The 25,419-nt window shown below is 39.9% G+C and overlaps 1 protein-coding gene across 1 annotated transcript in view; it reads right to left on the reverse strand.

Moving 5' to 3' along the window:
* JPH1 (junctophilin 1) overlaps positions 1-25,419 on the reverse strand; it is a 122,119-nt gene that overhangs the window by 26,246 nt on the left and 70,454 nt on the right. The window contains 3 exon segments of the mRNA XM_042923738.1: positions 15,228-15,266; positions 15,269-15,323; positions 21,416-22,065. Of these exon segments, the coding sequence (XP_042779672.1) occupies positions 15,228-15,266; positions 15,269-15,323; positions 21,416-22,065 (744 nt within the window).

A 25,419-nucleotide genomic window follows, 5' to 3' on the forward strand; every position in this document is an offset into this window, starting at 1 on the left:
CGTCTAAGCTGCCTGAGCAAGTAAGGATTCAGGTCCGGATTCTAGCCCAGAGCCCAGTACTCTTCCCTTCGAAATGTACTGCTTCATGGAGTGAAAGGTCAACCCGAGGAGGGCAGTATGTTATGGTGTGTGTCACTGTCCTCAAGGAGTTGACCATCCACCCCTTCTAACATGGGAAGATAGACTGTGAGTGTTGTGGTGCTGGAGGGGCTCAGAGGAAACGCGGTCCCTGCGAGAGGCCGGGGTGACGGGGGCATCCCTGGATTTCTCTGAAGAGAGGGAATGCTGGGGTGGTGCAGGCTGTGAGTGCTGCCCATGATGCAAGGCGGGTGACAGGCCCGGTCCTCTCAGCCAACTTGGAAAGACTCTGAAGGGCACCTCAGCCTTCCAGCTGCTGTGCCCCCACCCTTGCTCAGCTGAGGCCCTCCTTAAGGCAGCATCGCAGCTCAGCTGCGCTCTCCTCCCTTTCCTGCTGCTTTCCCCCAACCTACTGCAGGTGCTGACCTCAGAGCACTCCTTGACAGACATCTGCAAGTTTACCGCTATCTCAGCTTCCTGGGGGATCCCCACTTGTGATATCCAGATTCAGATAATAACCTATAGCTTTGGACTGTGGTTGAGTCTACAAAGGTCAGACCACTCCCTAGGTGCTGGGGCTAAGAGGACAGAGATCAACATGGAAGGTGGATGAATGCCCAAGAGCCCACTCTCTTACAGGACCTGCAACCTGTCTGGGTCCACCACCTTTGATCTATCCCCTTGAAATTCTTGTCTGGGATAGACATTCTCTCTTAGGCCTGGTGAGAGGAGCAGAGTATTTGTGTGTGTGTGTGGTGGTGTTGGGGTGGGGGGGGATCTGACAGCAGTGGTCAGGAGGTAGGAGGAGGGTCAGTGGAGGCACCCATCTTTCAAATGCACCTGGGGCTGCTCTGTGGAATGGGGACAAGTGCAAAGCATGGGAAAGGAAAGCTGGAAGGCACTGGTTGGGAATGAGGTACCACACGGAGTCGGAAGGAGAATCAGATTCTAGGAAGGGCACTTTAGCAATCTCAGTCTTTTGAGATCCTTTTATACTCCGAAGGAAGGCTGATGTGCAGAATGGAGAGCTCAACATCTGCTAACCTCCACCAGGAAAGTTCCATTGGGATGTCTTTTCTATAGTTTGGGTGATGAAAGAAGCAAGTTATTCTTTATTCCATTTTATGCATATAAAGCTGTAATTTTTAAGACTGAGATTCCCTGCCCCCACTCCGCTATTGGAAGCACTATCTTAGTATTAAGCCAGCAGCCTGAGGTGTTTTGATGTGAACCTGGAAAATCTGGCTGGCCAGGGCTGTGAGGGTCCCTTCACTGCTGAGCAGCTCCTGGAACTCAGGAACCCCAGGAACTGTCCTTACACACCAGTGACGGGAGTATGCACACCTGGTTTGTCTGTGGTTATACAAACTTAGCACTTGAATATCCAGTGAGTTTTCTGTGTGGCTCTCTGACCTTCCCCTGGCTGAGTTCTCATGGGCAAATGCTGGCCAGTTGGAAAGCCAAGACTCGGCAGGGGACTGGATCCCACTTGGGCATGACCTCCGAACATCCTTCTTCAAAGCTGTGTTGGAAAGGGTCTGCCCTGGTCCTGTGAATGCACAGGACCCTGTTTCTTCTTATTTTTAGGGCACTGAAACAGTGGGTGTACATTATATAATGAGGAGGTCACAGGTTTGGAGCTGTGTTCTAGAAATATTTGGCTTTGTCTCTCTGGCAAGTCCTAGCAGCAGCAATAGAAAGGGCAGACTGGGGGCAGGAAGAACAGTTTGGAGGCTCCCGTGATCCACTGCCTGGTAGTTACCAGGAGCCAAATTAGAATGACGGTGAAGGGACTGAAAAAGAGGGGATCATTTGAGAGACACTGGAGGCAGAATGTGTGGGAGGTTAACAGTGGCTTCCACAGAGAGAAGTCGGCTTTCAGACCTGGGTGCGCAGTGGTTGATGATGCCATTAGAATAAACTGGGAAGCCTGTTCTCACAAACCCTATGAGACAGACTTCAAAAATAGACCTGGTTTCAAATTCTAGCTTTGTTACTACTAGCTGTGAGGGTGCCATTGGATATACGTTACCTCATGGAGTCTGATTTGTTTTTTTTTAACTTGTAAATCTGGGATGATGATGAATACTTCATAGAGTTATTTATTGTAAAGAATAGATTTAATGAGAAAATGTCATGAAGCATGTACAGTGGGGCACCAACAATCAGCCCTCAAAAGGTAGAGACTGGGTAGAGTCTGATTGGTGCAATGTATGAGATTGGGGGTGTGGTGGTAGGATGCACCTGGGGAGAAAAGTGAACAGTTCTGGTTAAGTTGTTCAGGGAAGGCCCATAGAGGAGTCAAGGGTTTGTGCTGATGTTTCTTTAGATTTTCAATGTGTTAGAAGTCCAATTCTCTCAAGCACAGAAATAAATTGATTTATAAAATGGTCTCTCTCTCTCTCTCTTTTTTTTTTTTTTTTAAGAGTAGGTGCAAACAACAAGGATGAATACTGTTGATAATCTCTTTTATCCTTGCATAATGTTGGGATCATTTCCCTCCTTTTATTACCTTTTTAGCAGCAGCTGTTAATTTTTTTTAAAGGAGGATTAAACCATAGTGACATTTATTGTTTAACAAGAACATTTCAACCATGTTATTAAGGACGCAAGCTTTTCCCAACTTTCTGCTTCCCCATTCTTGTTGGGTTCTGTTCTTATGCTTGTTGCCTCATGGTTTCAACATGGTTGCCACAGTGCAAGACATCACACCTACATTCAAGACAGATGAAAGAGGAAGGTGCAGCAACACTGAGTTCTCTGCTATCTATCCCTTTTATTAGGAAAGCAAAAACCTTTCCAGAAGACTTGGCAAAGTTTCACTGACCAGAATTAGGTCACATGGTCACCTGCAAGGATTAAAAGACTCCGAGAAAGCAAAAATCTAGCCAAGAGGAAGGAGATTGCCTGAAAACAATTCCCTACCTTAGTAGTAAGGTTTTAGGTAGCTGGGATTTCAGCATAAGATTTTGGCAAACTTAGAATTCTGGTTTATCCAGTGATTTATCATTTAACTGTAGATCAACAGACATTTTCATGGCTGAGTAGGTAACACTCTGTTTTCTAGGAGGTAAGAGAGTTGAAAGACTATTTTAGAAGAAGAAATATGTTTGCCTTTTTGGTTTACCAGGACTTATAGAAGCTTTAATTCTCTTTGTTTTACTCCCTTTTTTTTTCTTTTTTATTTCAGTAAACAAATACTCGGTCTTTCCACCCAGATAATAACTCAAAAATACTCGTGGACTTCAAGATCAAACTTTGTTGTTTCTGTTTAAATGTATCTATGAGTTCAGTGGTAGGCTCAATGGCACGCAAAGCTGAAATAACCGGAAGGAGGACCACGAAGCCAGTCCCGCCTTGTGCGGGAAGGGGTTTGTGCAGGAGTGATTAGCAGCTGCCCTCTTTTGCCCTCAGGCCTGATGGCCAGGCCCAGGCACCTCCTCGTAAAGGAAAACTTTCTTGACCTTCATGATTCAGCTGAAGATAGCTTAAGGGCTTACAGATCAGTACAGTGGTCTAACCATCAAAACCCGTGATAAAATGAATTAGAAAAAGAGTACATTTGATGTGATAGTGACCTTAGACTCAGGGATAAGAGAAGTTATTATAATAACTTCAAACACCTCTGGAATAATTAAGCCTGAATTAGTGAAATGAATGACCAAATAGTTACTTTTGTGAAGAGGCAATTAAAAAATACCAATAACAAAAGTCTGAAGATGCACAGTGGTGATGGCTGCACAGTAGAATGCCACTGAACTATACATTTAACACTCGTTAAAATGATAAATTTGTTATATATATTGTACCGTGATAAAAAAAAAAAAAATCTCCTGAGTGTAGTCTTGTTGAGAGACCTGCTCTAATGAATAGACAGAAAATTTGTAAAGAGGAAAACGCGCCATTGCACATTCCCTTCACCACATGCTCAGTGCACATCTTGATCACAGAATTCCTGGAGCTTTGGGCCTCTATACCCAATGGCATTCTCGCTGCTGTTCCCATCTTGCAAGCCCATCAGGTGCACCATGTCTCAAACTAACTTCCATGTCTTCAGGCCATCTGGGCATACCTCCTCCTATCTTCCCTGTCTTAGTTAAGGACTCTAACTAGCGCTCAATGGCTCAAGCCTGAGCCCTGGATTCCATTCTGGAATCCTACTTTTCCTTTATTCTCCATACCAAATCACCACTTTGGGTTAATTCTGTCTCCTCAGTGTTGCTCTAATCTGTCCATTTTTTCTTCCCCTCGACAGTTGCCACTGTGAGGCAAATAAAGAATCAGGAACTCTCATCTCATAATAAGCACCTGGCATCCATTCGCCATCCACTTAATCCTAAATGCCTGAAAATATTTCAAGGTGTTAAGAAGTAATTAAAATTTTTATTGTGGTAAGAACACAGCATGAAATTTACCCTCTTAAAAGACTGTTAAGGTCACAATACAGTACTGTTATCTATAGGCACAATGTTGTACAACAGATCTCTAGAACTTACTCATCTTGCCTAACTGAAACTTTATTCTTGTTTATTAGAAACCATTCTTTTTCTTTTAGATTTTATTTATTTATTTTGAGAGAGAGAGAGCGCGCGCGTGAGCGTGCGAGAGCAAGCACACAAGCGGGGGAGGGGCAGAGAGAAGGAGACACAGAATCCCAAGCAGGCTCCGTGCCATCAGCACAGAACCCGATGCAGGGCTTGAACTCATGAACAGTGAGATCATGATCTAAGCTGAGATCAAGAGTTGGAAGCTTAACTTACTGAGCCACCCAGGTGCCCCTACAAATCATTTTCTTAATCAAGGTGGATTACCTATTTTCCTTCTTGGATATATTATCTATTAACTTGGCCAACTGCTTTTACAAAGGCTCTCAGTCATAATTTTTGCCAGGTAGAAATGAGTGACACCTGAACAGGATTTCTACACATGCTTAAAACTTCTTACTCTTCCACAAACATTCATTCCCCCCCCACATATAGCTTACTAATATTAATATGGTAAGTGTCATGTCCTCAAAGCATGTTGCAGAAGATGGCTTTCTTTCATCAGCAAGTGAGTGGTCCAAGTGGGCAAGGTTATGTCAGTTTTATTAATTCATTCATCAGTCTTACTGGACATACGTATGTATCAGGCATTGGTGGGTAGAGACATGGGACAAAGTCCCTACCCGCAAGGAATGTACAGCCTGGTAGTAGAGACAGATTTGAAACACAAATGGTTCATGCAGTAAAGGGATAAAAATCAAGCAGCGTGGCTTGGAGTCATCGAGGAGGGACATTCCTTGGAGTTTGGGAAAGGTTCCCAGAGTGAGAAAGTAAAGATGTCTAGAGTTGAGATCAGTGCTGACTCCACATCAAGCCCTTTTTCCATCTCAACTAAGAATGTAGTCAGTGTCGCAGGCACTGGATTTTGAAAACCTCATTATTTTAATCTGTGTTTCCCTGGCTACAAGTCAGGTTGAACATCTTTCATGGTTATTGACCATTGTGTATTTCTCTTCTGTATATTGTCTATTCTTGGCATTTGTGGAAAATCTCAGTGTTGAAGATAGACCCTCTGAGGCCGGTAGGGAACTTGTCTGATGCTCTTTGAAGGAGTAATTTCCTAAATCCCACACACATCTCTTGACAAAAATAAGGATCAGGATGTTTTCCTAAAAGCCCCCTTGCTTCCTGCCAATCTCTGCCTTCTCTCTTCGCTGAATCGGGTTTCCTCTTCTAGCATGGTGGTGGATGAGGAAGGTCGGCAGGACGTGATGGAATCTGTATGTGCAGATGCTGTTGTCGTCTTTAATGGCATAGTTTTGTTTTCTTTTTCCTGTCAAAACTAGGGGAGAAATACTACACAGATGGACAGAGTTATGTGTAGGCTTACAAATGTGAGCACATCTGATAAAACAGAAGCATTTGAGTGTGCAGATCTTAAAAGAATGAGGTCCAATTTCATATGTGGTTTGAGAAATGTCTATAGATAAACCACTACATGGATTTGAGAATGACCCTCATTCAAGTCATGGACAATGCATTACCTTCAACCTTAGATATCAGTGTTTTGTTTCAAGTAACCCCGAGGACTCAACCTTCATATTTTGCCTGATAGCAGTCAGAATAACTTTGCAATGTGCCTTGTGTTCTAACCTTTTGGTGGCTAGAGGACAGACTCAGAGCTGCTGAGATGTAGGGGAAAGGGACGCCCAGAACTTGGAGCCCCAGGTACCTGGGTGGGACTGTTGGCTCTGCTAGTTAGCTGTGTTTTGTCAAACAGTTCTCTTCACCCACCTTGGCCTTGGGTTTCTTGTATGCAAAGTGGGGAAAATGCTTCCTAGTTCCCTTAGGTATTACAAGGATCAAATAATATTGTGATACCAGATGTTAGTACGTGTTGTATGCATTTTTTTCTACTTTCTCTTCTTTACCTAACTGTAGTTGGTACCTCATACTTGTACACTGCTTGATTATATAGGCAATGGTTCTCAAAGCATGGTCCCCTGGCCAGCGGCATCAGCATCACTTGGAAACAAATTAGAGACGCAAATTCCCAGAACTACTAAATCAGAAACTGGGTGGGGCTCAGCAATGTTTTACCTCCAGATGATTCTAATGCTCACTGAAGTTTGAAAACCACTGAAATAGAGTTTCCTTCCTGCTGTGGTCTATATAGCATGAGATTTGGTGAGAAGAAAAAAAAAATTGTGTGTGTTTTCATGATATAAAAGCTATTTAAAGTCCCGGGAGGTGACTTTCATCTCATGTCAGGTTTTCCTTAAAATAGTGAGTGAAATATGTTTCAAACAGGAGAATTTTTTCCTGTTTTTCTATTGAAGAAAAGCACCCAAGTTCAGCTGAATGCAGGATTTGAGAGAAGCTATCAAGATGTATACCCTGAACTGAGCAGATAACTTCTTATCCTCTTTCTTTATAAATATTAATGAACTTATACACTAATGGATGCTACTGGAAGATCTGACATTATGATATTTTGCTATGCTATTTCTGATTAAATGTATTTTAATTTCATTGAAAGACAGAGCCATTTGCCTACGTTCATAATCATAGTGATTAAACATAATAGCTAGGTCCATTAACACATTTCTGCATATCAGTGAACATCTTGATGCTCTACCTGTATCAGGAAGTTTGTTCCTACAACCAAGAGTATAATCATTGTGGCAAATCTGTGTCAGGCTCATTTCTCGTACACTTTAATTGTATCTTCTTATTGTACAGTTTTTGTGAGTAATAGACATTAATGAACAGTTGTACCTAGTATGAGTGTTCCGTATTCAAGCATGCCTAAGCTTCTAATGAGAAATGCATCAACGCTCACTAGTGTATCTTCTGATCAGTAAGAGCCCCGATTTTTATTGTCTGTCCTTTGCTTTTGAGAAAGAACTCCTTTAACTATTTGAGGTCCAACTGATTCTATATGCAGAATGCATTCCTTAGTGCAGGAGGATCTGATGCTTAATGAACAAAGAATTCCATTTCAATGAATTTAAATAAACACCAGTTAAGTACTATTAAAAATATTCAAGAAAACAATTTAGGCGATGTAAACAAACTTTATTTAACATTTCAAAAAGTGAACAGTCTCCCTCTGGAGAACTGCAAAATAGGGTAGAAGTCAGGATGCTTTTATAGGTTAAAATATAAAGAACAGGAATGAGGAAAAATAGAAAGTATCTGATTGGTTGGGGCCACAACACTCAACCTTGTTTGGCGTGAGCAGACCCAGAGTTGGCTTGGGGTGTGGGGATTGGCCGACTGGATATATTGTGTTTCTGGTCAAATGGAACATTTACAGCGATTCAAAAGTTATTGAAGTTCTGGTTTGTTGACATAGCACCCTAGGCAAAGGAGGCTCCATCTTGGGCTTAGAATGTTCTTCCTTTCTTTTCCTTCCTTCCTTCCTTCCTTCCTTCCTTCCTTCCCTCTATCTCTATCTCTATCTCTATCTCTCTGTCTCTATCTCTCTCTTTCTCTCTTTCAAGTTCTGATTGTTGACATAGCACTCCAGGCAAAGGAGGCTCTATTGTGGGCTTAGAATGTGTGCTTTTCTTTTTCTTTTTTCCTTTTCCTTTCCTTTATTTCTCTTCTTTTTTAGAGAGAGAGGGCACAAGTGAGTAAGGGGCAGAGAGACACAGACAGGGTGGGGGAGAGAGAGAGAAAAGCAGGGCTCACTTGGGGCTTGTGTTTTTCCCCAAAGCGGGGCATGAGCTCACCCGAAGCAGGGCTCACCTGAGACGGGACATGAGCTCACCTGATGTGGGACTCAAACTCACCAACTGCGAGATCATGACCTGAGCTGAAGTCAGATGCTTAACGACTGAGCCACCCAGGCACCTGAAAGTTATTTCAACAGTAACATAACAAATGTTTGATGAAAGAATAAGTTAAAATTGCTGGTAACATTGAGACTATTAAATGTAATAGTTACCTACTAGATGTCGAGAGTCTACCGCATGTTGGGGAGTTGACTGAAGTTCTCTACTTTGATAAAAACACTAAGAGGCAGGTATTATTCCCATTTTACAGACATGAAAACTCTCCTCACAGTGTACCAAAATGGACATGTGCTGTTTGGTGCTGGCACAGCCAATGAACAGGGGGACAACTCATAAGGAAGTGTGTAGCTGGTTCCATAAACTGGCATCTGAGAAAGTGGCATGGCTGAATTGAAGCCTTTTTATGCTTCTCTATTTGAACTAATATCCTCAATTCAGTTGACATGTTTGTCAAAGTGCACCAGCAAACTGTGTATGTCTAAGCATGCTGCTGGTCTGGGGAGACTGACAAAGAACCATGATTCAGTGCAATGGAGAGCTCAGGTTTTGCAGGGCACGGAGGGGTCAGGCAGTGTAGTGAACACGTAGGCCACATTAAAATTCCTGAAAACTTGTCTTTAAAAAAAAAAAACAACAAAAGGTGGGGGGTGCCTTGCTGACTTTAGTTGGTAGAGCATGTGACTCTTGATCTCAGGGTTATAAGTTCGAGCCTCACATTGGGTGTAGAGATTACTTAAAAATAAAATCTTTAAAAAAGTTAAAAATTAAGTAAAACTCCTGAAAGAGCAGGGTAGCAAGTAGGTTTACAGTGCTTCCTTTATAATTTACTCAGGTAGTCTTTAGAATGTCAACACAAATACAGGTAAATTGTTGATAGCTGGAGTGAGCCAATGGAAACTCAAAAATACAGTGTAGGGTCTTCTCTTTTGTGAAGGAAAATATAGATCTGATTATTAGAAAAAATGGGTTCTTTCTATACACAAAAATCCGAATGGAAGAAAACCAAATTGTAAAGTACGTAAATACTGGGAAATGACGTGGACAGTGAGAAATGAAAAATTATGCTGAGTCCCCCACATTACTTTGTATCATGACAAACAGATGTAGATAGCATCAAACCTTATTTTGGGCACAGATGCACTGCATTCTTTGCGGCTTTCTTGTGTTCAGATTACTTCCCAAATTCTTGCTTGGTCTCAGTGAACTGAGGAGTAAGAAACAGATTGAAGGGACACTTGTCTATCCTTTTAAATGTTCCATAGATTTGAATGTTTCTAACCTTTGCTTTTCTTTGGCCCAATTATCTGATGTAAAACTGTTTTCAAAATGCTAGGTCTAGCCCTTAAGGGATGGAGTCCACACCTGTTGGCTCTACAACAATGCTATGTGTGAGCATCTTTTTGGCTTTTATCAATCTCAGCAGCAGCTACGTGATTCCAGGTACTGGCTCCCGCGGTCAGAAGCTGTTGTTAGAACGTGCCCAGAACTGGAGAATTTTAGATGATCTTTGGCTTTTCACCTTTGCTTCTACTTTGACTGCACGGGACTATGATATTTATCTATCAGATTCTTTTCTTCCAAATATGTGCCATCAATGGCAGGAATGTGACTTACATTCCTGAAATCAAAGACCTCTGTTGCTTTCCTTTGAACAAATATCATAATTCCATCAAAAGCTTGATACAGTTCTGATGTTTCATGAATGAGTTTGCTTGGGGCAAGGATGGGAATAAGAAAAGACTTGTACATCAATACTGTCATATCTTTTGCTGAGTCTATCTCTCCCTCCACATCTTCTCTCCAAAATTCTCGGCAAAGATTGATACACTATCATAGTAAGTGAACTGCTTTACCAATCACTAGCCGAACAAAGGTTAGGCCCTCACTCTTGTGTTAATTCTAATACTTGACCTAAATCAGATTTGGGATTCAAGAGAATACTGAAGAAACTATATGGAACACTGCGATGAAGTATCAAAAGACCATTACAGTATCTGTCTAAATCTTTTAAGTCTTTTAGGCACAATGTGCAATTTCCAGGTTAATTCTTGAGATCAAGTTCAAGCACACACACACACACACACACACACACAGAATTCATTTATGACATGCTTCTTACTCCAAAATACCATTTAAATGTGAAACTTTAGTTAATATTTTCTGAGGTTCAAAAATATCATAAATACCGGACTAAAAGTCATGAAACAGTAGAGTATAAATTATTCAGAACTTTTAATAAACTTTACTATAGTTAAATCAACCAAGTGTCCTTAAGGAACTTATGAAAATGGGTTCATTCAACCCATACTGTTACTTTCATCATATTTTCTACTTTTTTATGGTTGATGAGGATGACAGTGTGGAGTAATGATAACCAACATATGAAATGAAATAGCACATTGAGAGTCAGATCTGGGACTAATATAATTTTTTTAACATTTTGGCAGGTAGCCTCAGGCAAGTCATTAACTGGAGAATTCTTTCCTAGGGATCTCATAAGAATCTAACGAGTCATTGACGTGAAAATTCTTTGTAAAGCCAATGTCTCACATCATACTGTACAGAAAATGGCATTTTAGTGTAGAGAAGGAACTCTGTTAAGTGTTCACCACTGAGGAAAGAACATAATCTGACCTATGGCATAACCTTTAAAAAGGGGCCTTTATAGTGGGATCTATTTTTTTTAAACTTTTAATGTTTATTTTTGAGAGTGCGGAAGAGAGCGAGTGAGCATGGGAGGGGCAGAGACAGAGAGACACAGAATCTGAAGCAGGCTCCAGGCTCTGAGCTATCAGCACAGAGACCAATGCGGGGTTCAAACTCACAGATCGCGAGATCATGACCTATGCCAAAGTCGGATGTTCAACCGACTGAGCCACCCAGTCGCCCCTCACTGTATTTTTTTAATGCGTTTGAGACACTTAGAGAAATTAAAATTTTTTTCCTAGTTCCTCCAATTGGTAAAAGCTAACACAACAGTTATTATGCGCCAGGCACTGTACTAAGCACTTAACATGAATGAGCTCATTTCTCCTTCACAACCACGCTGCGAAGTGTGTGCTAAGTGCTACGGTTATGCCCATTTTACAAATGAGGAAACCAGGGTCTGGGCTTGAGAAAAATCCACAATTAATCATGACCGTAGCCAGAATTTTATCCATATCCATTCATTCAGCAGTAGTCATTTTATTCTATATGTTTTGTTATTTGCTCCTACTCCCATAAATGAGACTCCTATAGAGGCTAGTACAGAACACTGAAGTACTTTTCAGTACTTTTGGGGTAAGAAGGAAATGCTGGACCACAAACCTGGGATCACGAAACTCAGCCTGGTGAACTGCTGGGTTCCTGTATTGGCGAAATATGCCACGTGTACAGCCACATAGTAAGTTGGAAAGAGGAGGCTACACAAGTTTCCGAAGCATGGGAGGAGGGCCGCGAGTTGCACTGAGCGTATGCCTGGGGAGCCTGCTTACCATAGCTCCCGAAATAGCTATTGCATTAAAAGGGCATGTAGAATATTTTCCAGATTTCCCAACCACAAAGACTTCACCCCAGCTTTGGCTTCGGCCATCAAAACTTGTGGTTTGGACATGAAACTGGAATCAATACTCTTTCTTGCACCCTGTACCTTTGCCGCCTGCTCCAAAACAGTGTGTTCTGTGTTCCATTCTTTTAGGATTTACTAGGAGATTAATCATTTAAGTTGATAAATCTGTTACAACTTAAGAGGCGATAACTTTACGCATTATTTATGTTGGGGTCTCCAATACCTTAGCCTTCAACAGGAGTGACTAATTTGGGAATTTAAGAGCACCACAGCAGCTCCCTGGGAAGCCGTTTTGGAGGTGGTCCTTTTATTATATACCTCATTGGCAGCTCGCGGTGCGTCAAGGCTGCCTAGACCAGCATCGGACGGCCTCAAAGGGAGCCCGGGGGCTGGAAACTCTAGTGGCAGTAAGCTTATTCAACTGCACAGTGTGCTTAAGCTTCCAGAAATGTGTCTAAACAGGGGCCACAGCGAAATATTAATTTATTTGGGGCACAATGATCCAAAAACTTTAATTGAAAAGTACCCAAGCAGGAGGGGGATTTACTCCAACTCTGGGTTTTCCTTAAAAACAGGAGCAGACATAAAACCCCGGATAAGGCCCTAATACAAATAATGAAGGCACTCAGCAGAAAAACGAATCTTATTTTACAAAATTATCTGAAACGCCCGGGAAGAAAAATATCACGGTATGAGTACCTCCTAACCATGTGGCTTCTCTGAGCATTTTACACCCCATTTCTATTGTTAATTTTTCAGATCTTTCTTTTAATACAACCACCATCAAAAAATTCCACATAATTTACTCACAAAGGAAACACACCTGCAACTTTATTAATAACCAACTTTTTTTTTTTATTAGAGCAGATACAGTTGTGAAAACTGTACATTATACATTTTGGTTTCAAGGATTATAAATAAAGGAACTCACAGGTAGGGAGTTCTTTTTCACAGCAAGAAACTTTAAATAAACAAGGTCATGTTTTATTAAGTACATTGGCAGACTTCATGTGCTGTCCAAAATGTAGAGTACAGTATAACAACCCATTAGAAAGAGCCTTTCATGTAAAATACAGCTGTGCACATTTTAGAAAAATACCAACAATTTGAGCTTTGTTTTTAAAAAAGCTTATAAATCATACACATATTTATAAATGGAACATGCTGACTTTATAAACATATCCTTTAGTTATCTGTTACCCATTATTTCCAAAGCATTACACGTTTTAAATAAACACTTAATAAGATTAAATATTTTGTTTTATTTTTTAAAAAAAATCCGCTTTCCCAGCATCAAGAGCTATGGGGTTAGGAAGGCGCAGTGAGAGTACGGAGACTGACAGGAGCTGAAACGTTTCTTGGCTAAAAAAACGTACTTCCTAAATTTAAAAGTCAAAGCAAAATGTAAAAAATAAATAAATATACAAGTTGTAATTTTCATTTGCTCTCTTTCTGCTTTCTTCTTTATTCCATATCGGTCACACCCAGGATTCTCAATATATTGCACTTCTGCAAGAAACACCACTGGGTTACTGCCCTGCAGGGGACAAAGCATTCAGTCCACACCTGTGCTAACCTGTGAATTCTCTCTTCTGCATTGAAAAGGTAGCAAACAAGGTAACAAGAATCTGATTAAACCATGCAGACTGTGAAAAATATTTAGGAATAGCTAGCTCCTTCTCCACGATGTAATGTCTTACAGAGATTTAAGATACCTTTCCTCCCCTGATTTCTTTTTAAATAATTATTTTTATAAAGACCACGTAGTGTCTCTAAGTAAGCATGCGTTTGAGTAATAAAGGATAAATTATAAAACAGCAAAAAAAAAAAAATCAGATTATGTCAGAATAACAAAGGACTGCAAAAGACAAATATTTAAATAAAAACGTCTAAACCTTTAAAATGTGAAATAAAATTACGAAAGGACTTTGAAGGACACGAAAGGCATAAAATCGAGAAGCAGAGGTTTAACAAAGCTTTATGCTCTACCTGAATGTATTCAACAAAAATTTAAGTTGGAGGAAAAAAAAAAAGATTAGAGCAGTTATTAATAGCATCTTGCTTAACTTTCATGGGAATTAACATAGTCACTGACAAGATTTTATTTGGTTGTAAAGTACGTCAGCAATGAAACTGAATCCTTTAAACACCGATTACTGCAATCCATGCAACACTTTGACTATACTTCTTAGAATTCTGTTGTCTTTCAGCTTTTAAAATTTAGCACCTCCTAAGTGCATAAATAATCCATCTCGGTAATGTTAAAAATATTTCAATTTTTTTCTTAGGAAGGTATAATGCCTTCACATTGCTAAATTTTAAACAGCCTGTTACAGGTTTTGGAAGACTGCATGACGTGAAAACAATGATGTATTGCTATCGAAATGAACACATCTTCTCTAGAATTGTGTCGTTTCTTTTCCTTGAGATGCAACAAGTGTGTTTCATCCAGCCGGGACCACACGTTGTAGAGGACTATACATCCTACTTCAATAAACGGCAAAAATGAACATAGTCGTGCACAAGCCAACGAAACGTTCTCTCCCAGAACATTCCAGGAGATGTTAAAGCAGCAGGTCACGGCATAAGACTGGTGAGTGATGCTGCTACCTATTTCTTCCAATGAGACAGGAGTGAGCATTGGAACCGTGGCCACAGCAACACAATCCTCCGACCGCATTCCTCGGGCAGTCGCTCGTTTCCCCAGCTCCCTACTAAAAACGTCCGATGGCAAAATAGTAAGGCAGCTGTTGACTTCCATCAAGAAAAAAAAAAAATGCAGCTCCATACATTTCCAGTTTAGTCACACTCTGCTAGGACAGATGGAGTAGCCAATGCCAAGAACTTCGCCGGATGGGGCTGCTTCAGCAGATTTTAAAAAAGAATGATTATTAAGTTTTGCTCTCCAACACGGCTGCTTGCTTCAGCTCCCAGAGGACCCCAAAGCCACAAAGCATTCCCAGGGGAACATGAACAGGTCCTCTGGCTGAATTTTCCAAGTGTCATCTCTTTCGCGATCCCATCCTAATTCCAAGCCTCCTTCCCTGAGTCTGAGTCTGACTGGGGTGTGCCATTTAAAGGGCTGATGACGCCACGGCAGGGAAGTGTGGGCTAACACCGCTAGTTGTCATGACTTCACTGAGGGGTCAAAACAGTTATATCATTAAGTAACTATGTTGAATCACATTCAGGCACAGCCAAAATGAAAGTGAAGGACAATATGCAGTTGTTAAAAAAAAAAAAAAAAAAAAAAATTGAATATGGGAAAAGAACGTTAGAAACGGATTTTTATGTAGAAATTAAGGCTATTCTTACCTTTCCTAATTCCAATCAAGTTAGAAAGTGAACAAAAAGAATGGCCAACCCGATATTCAACAGCATGACAAGGACAATCATGACTGAATTAGGGCCCTGGAAATGAACAGAACAAAACAAGGCATAACATTTCCATGTTAACATCAATATGTAAACTAGCTCATAAAATCGATTACCGAAAATACAAAAAAACTCAACCCCGTTGCAGTAAATATGGCATGAACAAATGACAACAGCTCCAAAAAGTATAAACTAAAAATAGCAAAGCCGTATTTAGATGGAGCCGTCTCTGCACTTTCACTATGAAATGACTCCAGTCTTGATTTAATCTAAGAAAATGACTTACAAATAATCTCAACATTCACCTCAAAACATTTGACAACAGTCTGGGTGAGAGAGAGTTTGCCACACTGGGGTCAGGAACTAATGGAAAGTGGGCATGACTTTTTGTTAAGGCATAATTTAGATGAGGAAGAATTGTTTCTTCATGAAGGCAGTTGGAAAGTAAGAATAAGATCTTTAGGATACTGAGGCCTCTCGGGAAAAATTTAGGAAAACTCAAAATGAGGGTCTCTCTTTTTCCTGGTCGTATTTTTCGACACCACCACATCCTTGAAGTAAAAATTGCGAGCGGGAAGTTGAACACTTGAAGAAATTATTTTACAGGTCTAATTCTTTACGTCTTTTCTCACAGCCACAACATTTCAGAAATCAAGTTCTATTTGATGAACTGCAGACTCCTATTTTGATAAATAAGGCTACAACAAATACCAGCTAGCCAAGGTACCCAAACTTTGTTTACTTGTTTAAACAAAAAGCAACCTTATGACCCATCTTTTCAGAGCTGCTCATGCTTGGCCATTTTTATTACAGAGACATGATCTTGGTATTTACTATTAAAATAGAGTCTAATTCTTAAGTAGTATTAAATGTGTTCTAAACTGGCTTTAGGTGGGTGGCATCGGTATTTTAATTCTTATTTCACAGATGAGGAAACAGTTGTGTGATTTTTGGTGGGGGGTGTTAAGAAAGACTGGAACTGTCATTGGTCCACTGCTCATGTCACAAGGTCTAGAGCTTGGGTCATACACCCTTCTAGGAGGTTTCCTCCCCAGATGGGCCCACAACCTCAGAGGCAGAGGTCAGAGTGTCCTGGTCGTTGTCTGTCCTGACACTTCATACTTTGTCACTTCTTGTTAAATTCTGTCTTTGTCCTAGACTGAGTTCCACAGTGGCCCTGCACTGATCACCACTGTGTGCCCACGCATACGGATTGTCCAATTCATTCAGGTTTCCATTATGGACACCAGTATCAACTGGTACTTTTCCAGGTACTGTGGGTGTGGTAGTTGACCTTATGAATTCATCATCTTAAATGATGAACAGGGTGATTAGTAAAGTCAGGGTGGTTGAGAAAAGGAAGTAAACACGGGTTGAGATAGGGAGTATTAGGAAGAAGAAAAACCCCAAGTAAATGGGAGGAAAAAGCAACATTTACTGCATATCTTTATATACCAGGCAGTGGGCTAAGCATTTCTGGGTAGGTTATTTCTTCTTCACAGGTGATTAGGAGTTCCATTTCACAGAGCTCTGAGAGGGTAAGTTTCTTGCCTGAGGTTACTCATCCAGTTTAAACAAATTACAGAACTAAAATTAAACTTTGTCTACTTCAGAGCCCCTTTTTTCCCCCACATCCCTATTATGGCCACAGGACTTAGTTTAAAAATAATTAATTTCTAATCAAGTTCTTAAAAATGGCATTTTCATCTATACCCTATGATTTCATGGTAGCAGAAAAAAAACATCAAATCTTGATAGAATACAACTATTCTAGAAGAACAGTTGGTCCTAAGTTACTAGAAGGGTCCTAATCTATGTAACTCATCAATAATGATTAACCTAAAATGTATAATGTAAGAAACATTTATACCTCAGAAAATAATTGAAATAATCTTTTAACATTGTAACTCAGCATGGAAATTAAGGAAATGCTATTACTATCACAAACTTTGATTAGATTTTGCTCAGGAGTATGTTAAGGAGTTTGGATTCACTTAACTCTTCTGACTCAGGGGATTTAATTTATAATTCCCAAAGACCATGATATGAAAGGCAAGGAAAAGTATATGGGGTCAGAACAACATAATGTAGAGTTCAGTGTTTTATAGTGGACCGAGGAAAAGCAGACTAACAGAGAAAGTGCCTTTGGTGAATCTAACTTCAAAAGTTTAAGGTGAGTCTGGACTTTTTACTTCCCATTTCATAAATCCGTACAAGTTCCCTGAATTTATCTTTTTGAATTGGTTAGCATTTTTGGATGGATACGTATGTATATATTGAACACCTACATATATTTATTTATCCAACTAGGACAACTCCATTTATGAAGCCATTTTTAAAGATGACCCGGTAAAGATGAGGGTGAGCCAGGCATAAAAAGTTCAAACAGCAACCAGGTGGAAAATAAATTCTGGGATGCTATGTTTAATAGGTAGATATTGTGACGTGACCTCTGTGTTCTTCAGATACCTAGGCTGGGCACGGGGTGGAAAGCTTTAAGGTGAAGTCTCATAAACATGACTGTGGTAGCCAGTTGTAGCTTAAAATAGCCAAATGAAAAAAAAAATCAGTCTTGCTTTTCAAGACTGACTGAAACAGGTGGAATAAAAGAAGCTGTAGCCGGCAAAGTGCAAGTCTTGATTGGAAGAACTTTCAGGCAGTTAGAAAAGAAAGTGTAGGACGGCAAAATGTGGAAAGAAGTTCTAGCTCAAGAAATTTACCGTTTTTCCTTCAAAAGACTATTCCTCTTTTAAAACTGTGAGGAATAGTCTGGTGAGCTACTACAGTTTATGTTAAATCTAAAACTTCTCTAAAAACGTGGAAAGCACATAATTTAGTATTAATAGCCAAGTTTTTACATATTTACTGTTTTTAGGGTTTCAGGGTGTGTGTAACTTCAAGGGATGCCTTAAAGTTTTATAACAATTGAAAAGCAAGATTAGGTAAATTTCAAAATAGACTTGGAAGAGAGTAAAGGGTAAGAAAAAGTGCAGGTAGTTCTCAGAAGGAGTCAAGATTCCTGCTTAGGAGAGCCCTTGCTGGTCTGTTTGATAAGGCTGTGAAGATGTCTCTCGTAGCTCCTACAAGTTGTCAATGTTGCAAAATCCTACAAAAATGTTGGTACCACACAGAACGGTTTCCCTGGGACATTAGTCCATGTGCAACCATGGCCCATAGGAGTCACATGTTTCCTGAGAAGGGATGCTAGAGTAATCCCTTGGCATCACCTCCCTTCTCTTATTTGCTTAGTGTCAGCCTGTGTCCCAGAAGATTTTCTCTATTTCTAGAAGATCAATATCCAGGGTGATCCTGAGAATGGGTCCAAATCTATTGGAATATTTGTGAACTATTTTATGCTTTAGTAACTTCAGTGTTGAAACCGTAATAACCATTGTTTTTTGAGCACCTATCCAGGTGCTAGGCACTGTGCTAAGAACTGTGGAAGGAAGCACTAACTCAGTTGATCTCCTCAACAACACTATGATACCAGTGGAGACGAGCAACTCACAGAACAGGTAGGAAACCTGCCCCAGGGCCCATGGCTGAGAAGCAACACAACTGGGATTTGAACTTAGAGAAAATCTGGCACCAGAGTCCACACCCTTAGCCACCAGCCTATACTGTCTCAGTCAATAGGCTGGTGACTAAAAGTCCAGATTCCAGTGTATCCAACCAGCCTAAAAATGGCGATTCTGACTCAAACCAGATCTCTCAGCTGCCCACCGGGAACACCGATTCAGTCTGATTTTTCCGTCCAGTGTGTGCTTTATTGTGAATACTCCTATGAGCTTTCAAGTTATTTGTAAACCTCTAGCTTATACAGTGTCTATGTCAAAATTGTATGCACTATTCCTTTGTTCTAAAGGTGGTTCATTAACTACCTTTATGACGGTTTTATCACTTCTTAACTGTCAGGAAAGCAGTCACCAGGAGTGTGAAAGGCAGCTTTCTGTTATTATCAGGAAAAGAAGGTTAATTGTTAAAATCTTCACAAGGAGGTGCCAAGGCACTCTTGACTTCTGGTTCCTGTCACCCACAGAGGCTGTGGAGTGCTAGGCCTCGTGTACCTTAAGGTGTGGAAGGGACCCTAGAGACCGACCTACCCAGCTGGAGGGTGCCCAGCTACCTCCAAGAATCAGATGGTTCTGCACAGAAGTAAAAAAGATAACTTTTTCTAAAAAGGAGGTGGTGAATTTATCACACACTAGTAACATTTTAAAGAAAGTTTACAAGACACTGTATATGGCCTTGCATTGTTTGAATTTCACCCTTGTAAGTCCGGCAAACCAGCACTAATAGAGTTAGTCTGTTTTGAAAACCATTTATCCCCATGGAGGATGACTCTCAGGAAGTTAACGCAGTTAATCTAATTTATATTTAGATGATTAAAAAGATGAGAACTAGTGTTGTAAATATTAGCAAAATAAACCTAAGAAACATCAAAGGTAAGTTAATAAAAAAGATGAATTTCAATTTTTTAACATTGTTACTGTTTAATTGTAAACAGTTTAACCCTGTTAAACTTAACAGACAAAAGAAAAAAAAACTTACAGTGGTATTATATTCTTGTTGCCCAATTTATTAATCTGAACATTTACGGAAAAGTCTCAGAAATTACTAAGTATTGGGTCAGCTGTGGCTTCTTCCCTAAGCTACATTTAACAAGCAACACCTTTGTTCCAAAAAACATGTGACTAGGTCAAAAGATCAGTTGGTCAGCTTCCAGATTTTATAAACTCTATAGAATTTGATAAAGTATGAATTCCTTATATCATTGAACAAATAAATCTCTACATGCTTATCAAATGACATTAGCAATAATATGGTTGAAGAATTAAAAACCTTAAGTGCTCCAGACTGACAATAAAACTAGCATTTACCAGGAAACTGAAATCTCTGACAAGTTAGAAGACCAAGGCAATTTTCTCAAGTAGTTGAAAAGAAAATGTTCTAGTTGCAAAGCCTGGCTAATTGAGTAAAATCCAAACTAAGTATTTAGGGGAATAATTCGCAATAGCTAGAAAAGATTTTTTTTTAATTTTTTTAATGTTTGTTCATTTTTGAGAGACAGAGCATGAGCAGGGGAGGGGCAGAGGGAGACACAGAATCTAAAGCAGGCTCCGAGCTGTCAGCACAGAGCCTGATGCAGGGCTCGAACCCACAAACTGCGAGATCATGACCCGAGCTGAAGTCGGACACTCAACCGACTGAGCCACCCAGGCGCCCCAAAGATGTTCTTTTTTCTAAAGATGCTGACTGGAGTAGCTTTTCCTACTCCTTCACTTTTAGTCTGTCTCTTTAGGTCTGAAGTGAGTCTCTTGTACGCATATACATACAGATAGGTCTTGTTTTCCATCCATTCCTTTATGTGTTTCGTGAGGGTCAAAAGCAGGGCTGAGAACCTAGTGAATGGTAGTGGAAAAGCCTCTTCCCAGCTAGGGCTCTGAGAGGTGCTGGCCCTGGTCAGGGTCCCATGACTCCTTTCTTAGCTACAGTTAAGGACTACATGTTTGTGTTTCTCCAAAATTTGTATGTTGAAACCCTACTTCCCAATGTGACGGTATTTGGAGGGGAGCCCTTTGGGAGATGGGCCCTGGGTCATGAGGGTGGGGACCTCACGAGAAGAGACACCACAGAGTATGCTATTTCTCTCTCTCTCAGCCATGTGAGGGTACGTACAGCAAGACGGTCTATGAACCAGGAATTGGGTTCTTGCCAGACATCAAGTCTATGGCACCTTGATCTTGGGACTCCCCAGCCTCCAGAATTACAAGAAAGAAATATTGCTTAAGCCATCTAGTTTATGGCACTTTTGTTACAGCAGCTCAAACTAAGTGACCACAAGACTTACCAAGAAGTGTGGGTAAAGGCTTGCTAACATGTGACACACCAATAGCCCGGCTAGCTGAATGATGTCTAAGGTGGGTGGCTGAGCCAGCAGGGAGGAATTTCTGCTCTGACAGTTCTTTGCTGTCTTAGGCTACAAAGATGCTAAGCTCTACCCTATACAGTCCTATGTTCATTCATCAGAACTTTCGCTAGCCGAGCTGTCATCGAGATGCAAGTTATCCTATGCCACTACCTGAAAAGAACCAAAAGAAAGAAAAAACACATCTTGCACAACTTACCGAATTGGCTTCTTTTTCCAAAGAAGGGCATGAATCGTTGCTTGCTGGATTCTTTGGTATAGCAAGTTCAGACTTCTTAGCTTTTGGCTCAGCTTTGCTTTCTTTGGCAACTGGTTTTGTCACAGATTTAGGGGGACTCCACTTGTTGGGTGATGGCTTGTGCACCAGCGCTGAGGAAGACTGGCTCGATCCTTCATCTTCCTCCATGTCTTCCGGGGGGTGCTGGGGGGCGTTCAGTTTCACGTAGTAGCCGTGATACTGAGAATGCAGCTCCCCGTTACTGGGGTTAGGGATGTGGTGGCGGCCAGAGTACTTGGAAAGGGGCACCATGGCTCCCACCTCCTTCGTGGGAGGCTTTGACATCAAAGGCTTGTTGACGATGGCTGTCACCTGCTCATCAGCCACACTCCGTTTGTCTTGGTTGAGTCTTGCCCCTGAGCTAGGGTTCTGCTTCTTCGTGGGTTTCGGGGAGGAGGGCTGGGGAGAGTGGCTTTGTTTGGGACTTGCTTCAGGAGACCTGGGGGGTGTCGTGCCTTTGCGATAAAAATGAGGAGATTCCTTTGGTGTAGGTGGCTTTTCTGGTACTTTTTCTTCTGGATTTTCTTTAGCATCTACACCTTCCTGAAATCTCTGTTTGATATAATCTGGGCCTGGGGAAAAATTGACAACAGAAGGGAAGGTAATAAAATAAAAGCAAGGCGTTAAGGATTGTTCCTTAGGGCTATCTATATGCATTTTTTGCTAGTCAGATTAGCCATTCCTCTTGTTTCTTTTCCTTTAAAAATATTGACAAGGCTTGGATTAAGCATGAGCACACTTCATTTCCCAGGGGAAAAGATTATTTGTTGCTGAAAATGTTAACATTTACCATTATTTATACTATTGTGATAGCTATAAAAGTTAAACAGTTTTGACTTCTCTAATAATTGCATCATTCCTGCCTGCTTGCAGAACACCGAGGTGAAATTCAGGTTGATGCAGCACTGGTGATAACACCAGAATTAATCTGCATATTCAAATTATGTGGCATAATTAGAACACAGAGTACATACTCTACTAAACAGACAAGAGTCCATTTAGTATATTAAAATATTTAAATTATTTAATAAACTGACATTTAATAAAGCGTCTACTGCGTAAGTAAGAATAGAACCCGCAGATGACATTTTTAACGCAACTTCCTCAATGGGTCATTCAAACTTCATGGAGTCTCTTCACAGGGGCTGTCAGCATTAAAGTCATGACAATGCAGTTGTTGTCTTTGACTCTGTAGTCCCAGGATTTTTTTTTCTTTTTCTAAATACTTTAGGTTTGTTTACAACAATCATGTTATCTTTACATATGGAAAAATCTGCCTTTCAAGAAAGTGTTGCTAGTTGGACTTATTATTTATTTATTTTTTTGCTTCATTTGCATGGAGTATCTTCCTACTCTTTCCTTCATTTTCAGTCTACAGTGAGTCTCTTGTAGGCATATAGATATAAATGGGTCTTGTTTTCCATCCATCCCTTTACTCTGTCTTTTGGAGCATTTAGACTATTTAAAGTAATTATTGATAGATATGTACTTATAAAAAGCTGGGATAGCAATACTTACATCAGACAAAACAAAGACTGTAACAAGACACAAAGAAGGGCATGACATAATGATAAAGGGATCAATCCAACAAGAGGATATAACAATTGTAAACATCTATGCACCCATCACTGGAACACCTGAATACATAAAGCAAATATTAACAGATATTTATTTTCTGCCTGGATGATCTACCCAAGTGGGTGTTAGAGTCTCCTACTGTTATTACATTACTGTCATTTTGTCCCTTTATAAGGGAACAGTGTCTTTGAATGATACATTAGACCAGATGGATTTAACAGATTATATACAGAACATACATTCTTTTCAAGTGCACATGGAACATTCTCTAGGCCAGATCACATGTTAGGCTGCAAAACAAATCTCAATAAATTTAAGAAGATTAAAATCCTGACCATAACAGTGTGAAACCAGAAATCAATTATAAGAAAAAAAAAAAAAAAAAAAAAAAGGAAAAACCCACAAACATGTGGAGACTAAACAACATGCTGCTAAACAACCAATGGGTCAACAAATAAAGAGGAAATAAAAAAATACACGGAGACAAATGAAAACAAAAACACAGTGATCTAAATCTTTGGGATACAGCAGAAGCACTTCTAAGAGGTAAATTTATAGCAATACAGGTTACCTCAAGAAAGATCTCAATACAGGTTAGCAATACAGGTTACAATACCTCAAGAAAGATCTCAATCTAACCTTATACTTAAAGGAACTAGAAAAATGGAATAAAGTCTAAAGTTGGTAGAAGGAAGGAAATAATAAGGATCAGAGCAGAAATAAAGGAAATGGTGAGTAAATATACAACAGAAAAAAATCAAACAAAACTGATAAACATTTAGCCAGACTCCTAAGAAAAATGAAAGGAAAAAATAGAAATACAGGGGGAACAACCAGCACCACACAAATATGAAAGATTAAAAGAGACTAGTACAAAAAATTATATGCCAACAAATTGGATAATCTAGAAGAAATGGATAAATTCCTAAAAGCATATAATCTTCCGAAACTGAATCAGGAATAAACAGAAAATCTTTTTTCAATGTTTGTTTATTTAGAGAGAGCTTGTGCACAAGCAGGGGAGGGGCAGAGAGAGAGGGAGAAAGAGAATCCCAAGCAGGCTCAGCGCAGAGTTCTATGCAGTGCTTCATCCCACGAACTGTGAGATCATGACCTGAGCTGAAATCAAGAGTTGGACACTTAACTGACTAAGCCACCCAGGTGCCCCAAGAAGAAATAGAAAGTCTGAACATATCAATTACTAGTAATGAAATTGAAATGGTAATCAAAAAACTCCCCCAAAATAAAGTCCAGGACTAGATGCATTCAAAAGGTGAATTCTACCAAATACTTAAAGAAGAGTTAATACACAGTCTCCTCAAATTGTTCCAAAAAATAGAAGGGGAAGTAAAGCTTCCAAATTTATTCTACATGGCCAGAATTACCCTCATACCAAAACCAGACAAAGACATTACAAAAAAAATACAGGCCAATAGATATGATGCATACAGATGCAAATACCCAACAAAACATCAGCAAACTTCATTTAACAACACATTAAATGAATCATTCACCATGAGCAACTGGGATTTATTCTGGGGGATGCAAGGATGATTCAATATTTGCAGATCAATCCATGTTATATACCACATTAACAAAATTAAGGATAAAAATTGTATGATCATCTCAATAGATGAAGAAAAAACATTTAACAAAATTCATCATTTACTCATAAGAACTGCCAACAAATGAGTTTAAAGGGATCATACCTCAACATAATAAAGGCCATATATGACAAGCCCATAGCTAACATATTCAGTGGTGAAAAACTAAGAGCTATTCTCTAAGATCAGAAATAAGTTAAGAATGTCCATCTTGCCCCTTCTATTGAACCTAGTTCTGGAAGTTCTAGTTATATCAATCAGATTAAGAAAAAGAATTAAAGGCATACAAATTGGTAACGAAGATATAAACTTACTATTTGCAAAAGACAAGATACTATATATAGAAAACCCTAAACACTCCACCAAAAAACTATTAGAACAAATGAATTCAGAAGTTGCAGGATACAAAATTAATATACAGAAATCTGTTGTATTTTTATATACTAATAATTTGTATAGAAACATTTAAAGAAAATTTTTTTGTAATGTTTATTCAGTTTTTGAGAGAGAGAGAATTTGAAGCAGGTTCCAGCTTTAAGCTGTCAGCCCCAAAGTGGGGCTCAAACTCACAAACCGCGAGATTGTGACCTGAACTGAAGTTGGACGTTTAACTGACTGGGCCACCCAGGCGCCCCTATTAACAATTTCTAACAAAGTGGCAGAAAGAAATTAAGAAAACAATTGCATTTACAAGTGCACCAAAAACACTGATTAAAGAAACTGATAACACAAGGGAAAGATATT

The sequence above is a fragment of the Panthera leo genome, chromosome F2, assembly GCF_018350215.1.
Source record: "Panthera leo isolate Ple1 chromosome F2, P.leo_Ple1_pat1.1, whole genome shotgun sequence".
NCBI lineage: Eukaryota > Metazoa > Chordata > Mammalia > Carnivora > Felidae > Panthera > Panthera leo.